This window comes from Folsomia candida, unplaced genomic scaffold (genome assembly GCF_002217175.1).
Source record: "Folsomia candida strain VU population unplaced genomic scaffold, ASM221717v1 Fcan01_Sc024, whole genome shotgun sequence".
Lineage (NCBI taxonomy): Eukaryota > Metazoa > Arthropoda > Collembola > Entomobryomorpha > Isotomidae > Folsomia > Folsomia candida.
Window position 1 is genome coordinate 1,270,490 of NW_019091216.1, and position 7,655 is coordinate 1,278,144.

The following is a 7,655-nucleotide window of genomic DNA, read 5'->3' on the forward strand; positions in this document are numbered from 1 at the left end:
CAAGGGATGTGACGTAACGCAACGTAACTCGACTACTTGGGTCGGGTGACAAAGTAAAGTATTAAATTGGATAAAGAATGACATCTCAAGGAGAAGATACGTACATATGTTACTGCACACAATAAAATGCAGTACGTATGCAATCACTTATTGACATCAATTTTACTACGCATGTAAATACATGATATGATTTGTAGGGTATTTTTACGATAGAAAAACTTATGCTGAATGTTTCTCGGGGGTGGATTTAGATACGTTTTTATGAAAACAATGAATATGTATTCTGACATAAAAAAGTATGGTTTTTTGCTAAAAATCATTTTAGTTTTCAGTAGATGGCTTCTTCCGAGTTTACTACGTTTTCTTGTACTGCAAAGCAAGCGACGCAAGAAATATGCGCTATCCAGCCGCGCGAGGAATGAAGGGCCGGAAGTAGTTTTAAGCGCCTTGCATTTATTTCAGCTGCAAAAAATCACTTTCTTGCCGTTATTTCTTCCAAGTGGTTACTTGCACCAGAAACAATTATTATTTTGCGACATCGTTGAATGCCCTCCTCCGCCCTCAAATTGAATAAAGAATGACACGATAACCACATATTTATCATTGACATCACCTTTACTGCATTCAACCATACACACGAGTACATAAAATAACATAACTTTTACACAAAGGTTACTCGGATTTGTGTCCATTTTTTACAAAAAAATTCGCGAAAAAAGTATTAAAAATCATGGTTTCGCGGCGGCGGCATCCTTAATGGTCAGCGGTGATGACGCTCCTCCGCCGCCCTTCATGGCCATCTTGCTCTGCGCGAGGCTGGCGAGCGTGGACGCGGTGGAGATGCTGGAGCGAATGAAGGAGTGCGACCGCGCCCGCGCCACGTGACTCTTCCTCTTGGAGTGGTGCCCTTCAACGGCTTGGTTCCACTGGACGGCCCAGACCCCCGTGTAGGACCGGTACTTGAGCGTGATCAGGGCTAGGAAGGAGGCCTAAAAGGAGGAGGAGGAATTTTTAGGGGGAATTTTGATGGGAATTTTGATGGGAATTTCAAAATAAAAAAACGAACCGTAGATTTAGGAGATGGAAGACACGGTCCGCACGCCTGAAGGAGGAGGGGATCAGTAATCACGGCATTCTGAAAGTCTGGGAAGGTTATTTGACCGTCTGAAATTTGGGGTGATTTTTTGGTGAATTATTATGCAAATTGTGATAATTTTGATAAATTTTGAAAAATTTTGCTGAATACCTCGATCCACGTCCAACTTTTTCATCGCGATTTCCACAATTTCTCTCTCGCACTCTTCCAACTCGTCCGCGTCGATACCGTAGCCCGGGTGCCTGGAGAAGTTTAAATTAAAAATGCAAATTTTGCCGAAAATACTCTCAATTGAGGTCTCTCAGCGTATTCTCTTCGATTTTTAGCAAATTAGTGTTAACCGATGGCAAATTAGTGTGAAATTTGCAAAAGACACGATTTTCCAACTTACATGCATCCCCTGAGACAATGGTACAACTCTTCCCTGGCCAAGGAGCGATCGCCGTTCATGTCGTACACAAAATACACAAATTCAACCAGCTCCTCCAAACTCCCACGAATCATGGCCGACAAGCCTCTCGTCCATTCAGCATCGTCAACCTGGGGGAAACAGTGCGAATTTTGTTGCAAATATTATTTGCACATGTGTATGTAGTGGAATATTCCGGCGTGTCAACTCATTTGCATATTTTGAAGCATTTTACTCAACGTGGAAGCCCCATATGGCGGAAAATGGGGATGGTGAAATTTATGCAAATGAGGTGACCCAACGGAAAAATTCCACGTGTTTACCACGCCGGTGTCACCTCATTTGCATATTTTGACGCATTACCGAGTTTATTCAAAAATCCCGGGGATGGTGACATTATGCAAATGCGGTGACCCACCGTCGGTCCTTACCACGCCGTCATTATCTCGGTCAAAAGCTTTGTAGCAAAGGTCGAGCATGATGTCGTCCGTGATGTCGAAGGTGACGTGGAGCACGTCCCGAAACCTGAGACGATCCAAGGGTCCGTTGCAGGAGACGAGTTTTTGGTGGAATAAGACGAGCAAGCGACACTGTAAGGAAAAAAAACACGTGGAAAAATTTATTGTAAAACACGTGGTAATTTTTGCGTAATTGGTAGTTAGTTAGTACCTCTTCGGTGTTGAAGTGCGTCGTTTTACTCAATGTTTCCGCCATGCCGAGGAGTTTGTGGGTTTGTGCGATCCTCACGGGGGCGGACATCGTACTGCTTTTTTGGGGGGGAGGGGGTGGGTGGTAAATATATCGATGGGGTGGTTTAGTGGAGTTGGACTTTGACTTTGACTGAACGTGTGGTCAGCTAAATGGAATAGGGTCGGTTGACCACGAGATGATGATGATGATGGGATTTTTTGTCGGGATTTTTTTTGCGCCAGACACTTTCAGAAATTTGTTTGTTATTTTGTGTCTAGCCACGATTGCTTGACCTTAAGTATCTAGGTAACGCGTCTCCCTTAACGGTTGCGACAAATGGTCGAGTTACAAATAAAACATTCATTTTTAAATCGTTGGTTCAAAAACGGCGTTTGAGTCTCCAACTACTTTGACCCTTAATAACTTTTGAATGGGCAGACATAGAGACTTAATTATTTAGGATGAAATCATCGTAATTTTTAGCTTGATTTTTTAAGCTGAAAATCTAGAAGGTACTATTTCGAATAGTAAACTTAAAATCTCCAGTGTGCAGCCCGAGTCAGGGCTTATGTACTCGTCACGTCCGTCTGTCCGTCTTGCGATAACTGTTATAAAACTAATCCGATTGAGTTGAAATTTTGCACGCATGCAGTATGGGTCAAATGAGGAGTTAAGTTCAAAGATAAGCGAAACAAGTGGTTGACCGGTGGGGGTCATATAAGTTTGTCGGGTATTATGTATAGAAATTGCAAAATCGTCGTAGAAAGGTGAAATTCGGTACAGAGGTCGATAATGGTTTCTACTGAAATACTTTAAAGTAAAATTGTAAAAATTTTTATCTGGATGGACCCTAGGGGGTGACCCATACCGATATCTAAAACTCATCCAATAGAGCTGAAATATTTGTGGGGATTGCTAAGGAAGGCTACTAATGGAAGAGTATGAATTGAAAGTATTTTCAGACCCTATGGGATGACCCATACCAATTTTTCAAATTCGTCATATCGAGCAGAAATTTGATAGAAAAGTTGGTAATGGCTCCTAATGTAACAATATGAATTAAAATAGGAAAAAATTTCAGAGTTTATTAAGTTCGTGTTTTGTAATGGTTTATGCCAAAAATAAAATATATGCACATGTTCGTTACGAGTCCTGCTCTTAGAATCAGTGAATAATGCAATCTTAAAAGGCCCCACAAAGTTGCTTTCTTTTTAGCCTCAGTCAGTTCTTATCGAACCATATGTCCTTCCGGAACACGATAGACAAAATGGCTGAACAGATTTTAAAAAAATATGCACCCCACAAGTTTAAATGCATTTGGTACAATAAAATTTCATTGAAAATGTTTGGTTTGACCAATAACCGCAGTCTGACTCGGGCTACATAAAGGCTGGAGATTTCAAGTTTACTATTCGAAATAGTACCCTCGAGATTTTCAGCTTAAAAAATCAAGCTAAAAATTAGGATGATTTCATCCTAAAGAATTAAGTCTCTATGTCTGCCCGTTCAAAAGTCATTAAAGGTCAAAGTAGTTGGTTCTGTCGCCTATGGGAGAAGAACCAAAGATTTTAAAAATAATTATTTTATTTTTAACTCGACCATTTGTCGTAACCGTTAAGGGTAACTAGGCACTAAAAGTCAAGCAATCGTGGTGTCTAGCATAATTTTTTTGTAACCATGTCCACTTTTTTGTGGGTGGCAAGTGGGAAAATAAATGTGAGTAAAATTGGGATGACGGGTGGAATTTTGTACTTGCAACGGGTAGAAATGTGGGGTAATAATTAGGGTCAGAATTTTATTGTGACCATGGGACAAGCACCGGAAATACGGATGACATGACATTAATCATTTGACCTTTCTTGACTAACAAAATCCACTTTTATCGCACAAGTTTTCAGAAATTGTAAGGATTCGACACCGAAAAATAAAATTGTGATGAATTTGAATTGCTTAAAAGGTAATAGATACCATTCGGATTTGCTTCGTCGATGAAAACACATTAAAAAAATATAAAATAAATATAAATTAAAAATTTATAAACATATTCTGCTTTGCCCACTCAAATTTGTATCCGTTAAAAATTTCTCATAATTTTGAACTTTAATTCCAAAGTTTTGTAACTATGTCTATACATTCTTCTTTGGTGGGTGGGTGACGCGTAGCCGAAATTCGGCTACGGAACGGATGACACGACATCATTTGAATTTTGTATCTATCTGGACCTGATTATCATACGAAATTCGGGAACATAATGCAACACTCTGGAGCAGACGGTGCGGTGGTTGAGTCCTAAAATGGGCTCAGGTCCCAGAGGAGGCCCCACAAAAATAAAGGAGGAGGACAGGACAGACGTCTCTCTTTTCTCTTCTCTCTCTGCTGCTGGATGGAATTCTCAATTTTTTCTCTCTTCTGGTCTGGAGAAAGGAGAGAGAAAGAGCAACTAAAAGTGTGGGATAAGAGGTTCAATTGCTCAATAGTTGATCTTGATGGTGGGGAGCGTTTTAGGAAGGAAATTCTTGACTGTGCTTACTTTTACTCCTTTAAGTGAGAAAGAGGAGATTGCTTGCATCCTATCCTATGGTAATTCGGCGTAATGGAGAATGGGCAACTTTCTGGATTTTTAACGAGCTGGTGGAAACTGAGAGAGAGAAAGAGAGAGAGAGGAAATGGGAGAGTGGGTGTGAGGGGCATGGTGAGAAAAGTTGGACTACTTTCTCTTGGAGAAAGGAGGTGGGATAGTTTTAATTTTTGAGAATTGAGTATTTAAAAAGGGAGAAAGGGTTCAATTTGGCAGGGAATTTGTATTTTGAGGTTAATTTTTAACAAGGTTTGGGTTCCGGGGGATGTTAAATCCATAAAAAGATTAAAAATCTACGTGGAGAAGGTAGAACTCAGTCTGAAAATAGAGGTTTTGTAAAGAAATTAAGTTTTTGTCGATGTCAAAATACATTTTTTTCAGAATTCTTTTAAAAATGAAATATTTTGATGCATGCAAAATTAAGTTTTTGGGAAAACATGTATTTTGAGCTTAGTTCTTCGCAAGGTTTGGATTTCCGGGGGTGTTACACCCACAAAAAAGCGAAAATCTACGTGGAGAAGGCCGAAAATACGGGTTTTATAAAGAAATTAACTTTTGTCGCAGTCGCGTACGCACAAATTTAAAAATGCAAGGATTGGACACTAAAACAACCGAATCTGAGCATTTTATATCTATCCTTTTACATAATTAAACCTCGGCATAATTTTATTTTTCGGTGTAAAATTCTTACAATTTTGAAAACTTGTGCGTACGCGACTGTGAAAAAGGTTAATTTCTTCAAAAACCTCCTATTTTCGTAAAACTGTTGTATTCTCGATGTAGATTTTCGCCTTTTTGTAGGTGTAACACCCCCGGAAATCCAAATCCTGGGAAAAACTAAGCTCAAAGTGCATGTTTTCTCGTAATAATTAATTACTCATGCGTCAAAATATTCTATTTTTGTATAAAAAAAAACATTTAAAAATGTATCTTGTGTATTTTGGTAAGACTGTAGTCTTCCAGGTGTAGATTCGGTTCTTTAACAGCCCTGGAAATCCAAGGAGTCAAAATACTAGAGCAATATTTGGGCACATTTCATCTTAAAAAAACGTCTCTTTTTTCAGCTTGTTGAAGTTTTTACAACAAATTTTCTGTATGAAATATGACCTCGGACGTGAAAAGTATGCGAAAAGAAGGAGCCGGACGCTTGAAGAAGGGGAAAGTCCGGTCATGACTTGTTCACTGTTTGACATTCTTGGTCGTCGTTGGGTGGTCTGGTCATCCCATTCATTTTGGGGAACACAATTCCCCAAACGGGGTGACAAGCCTGCTGAGAAAAGTGGACAAATTATGTGAGAATGTGATAGGGTCAAAAACGTGGAAATATATAAGAGAATAAGTTTCTTTAGAAAAAAAAATAAATCGGGTGGACGGGAGAGGCACAAAGAGCAGGATAAGTTGGTAATACAAGGGGTGGAATTCTGTAGCAAGAGTGAGGTGACATTGTCACTCGTTCGTGGAGCATCATTGTCTTTCTTTTTGGTGTGGGGTGAATTTTAAAAAAAAAGTCAGAAATTAAGAGTGAAACTGGATTCGAAAATTGTGAATTGACAGACCCCAAAAGTTAACCCGATCCAGAAGAAGAGAATCATCCCTTTCGTATGTTGGTAATGATAATGGGAAGGAGAGAGAGGGTGAGAAAGCAGTACCGTAAATTTCGGATTTGTAGCCCTATTGCTGTCTCCTTGATTTTAAAATTTAACTGGAATTTTAACATTCGGTTATACATTTTTAATCTCACTCTACCCCAAGTCAAATAAAGTCTTTAAATAAATGTAAATTTCTAAAATGACGTGAATTTCACGAGTTTCAGATTAATATAACTTTTCATAGTTTAATGTAAAGTTAAGTATTTTTTATAATACAAAACTATTGAAATTAAAAAAACAAATTGCAGATTCATTTTTGGGGAAATTTAAATATTTTGGAAAATGGCAAATGAATGGACAAATTTTAACCAAAAAAGTAGTACCAAAAATTAACTTTACACAAAACTACGGATTTTAGCCCGGGCCATAATCCGAATATTTTTACGGTATTACATAATTCTCTCGTCTACAGCACGGATCCTTATTTAGGGGGAGGAGAGAGGACATTACGTAACGTATGAAAATGTGGATTGGATTGAATCGAATTTGAGATGAGATGAGAATGAGGACGTTTTCTCCGACTTATTTTCCGTCCTATCGTATCCTATGCTTGGGTATGGAGTTGGAACAAGAGAGAGAGAGATCGGCGCAAGTGGAGAGAGTGGATTGGATTGAAGTGTCTCCTATCAAAAGTTGGGCCCTTTGGGGCTGATGATAAATGTTCTCAACGCTACGTACTTAATCTATATCTCGCCCAGCCTAATCCACATCCAGGCCCATCCACAAGCCCAAAAACGATGTAACATAGCTATGTATGGATACTTAGGAAAGAGTGAAAGGCAGACTGCATGGCACGACACGAAGATTAGATTTTTGCCTCGTTTTTTTGGCTCGAAGAGAGAGAAAGGTTAAAAAAATAAGAAGGAAAAATTATGTGTGTAGTCTCATCTATTTGGTGGAGAGGATTTGCATTTTGGGTGGAAATTGGAAATTTTTTAGGAAATGGATTTATTTAATGGAAGGAAAGGAAAGGAGATTTTGGGAAAAATGCATGTTTCTGAATTAAATAACAACTTCTACAGAACTAATTTTTGTACAAAATTCTGGCTAATTTTGCATAAAATTTAGATGCATAGAATTAAGATGCAATCGCTAATTTCGCATAAAATTAAGGTTTAATCGCTAATTTCGCACAATATTTAGATGTACCAACTAATTTTGCACAGAATTTACATGTAATCGTTCATTTTTACGCAAAATTAACCCGCTATAATCTCTAATTTTGGACAAACT

At 38.6% G+C, this 7,655-nt stretch overlaps 1 protein-coding gene across 1 annotated transcript; it reads right to left on the reverse strand.

Moving 5' to 3' along the window:
• Positions 1-630: 630 nt before the first annotated feature.
• Positions 631-2,427, reverse strand: LOC118438694 (EF-hand calcium-binding domain-containing protein 1-like). The gene is made up of 6 exons (XM_035859279.1): positions 2,175-2,427; positions 1,937-2,095; positions 1,488-1,636; positions 1,247-1,338; positions 1,067-1,164; positions 631-989 (listed from the first exon to the last, which is right to left on the reverse strand). The coding sequence occupies exons 1-6, from the start codon at positions 2,262-2,264 to the stop codon at positions 729-731; spliced, it is 849 nt and encodes a 282-aa protein (XP_035715172.1). The 5' UTR covers positions 2,265-2,427; the 3' UTR covers positions 631-728.
• Between the last annotated feature and the right edge of the window lie 5,228 nt (positions 2,428-7,655).

Excerpts from the sequence above, each read along its gene's own strand:
- LOC118438694 (XM_035859279.1), bottom strand. The coding sequence starts at position 2,264 with ATGTCCGCCCCCGTGAGGATCGCACAAACCCACAAACTCCTCGGCATG. Across the intron at positions 2,096-2,174 it reads CGCACTTCAACACCGAAGAG|TGTCGCTTGCTCGTCTTATT; the intron begins GTACTAACTAAC and ends TTTTCCTTACAG. Across the intron at positions 1,165-1,246 it reads AAAGTTGGACGTGGATCGAG|ACGGTCAAATAACCTTCCCA; the intron begins GTATTCAGCAAA and ends CCCAAATTTCAG.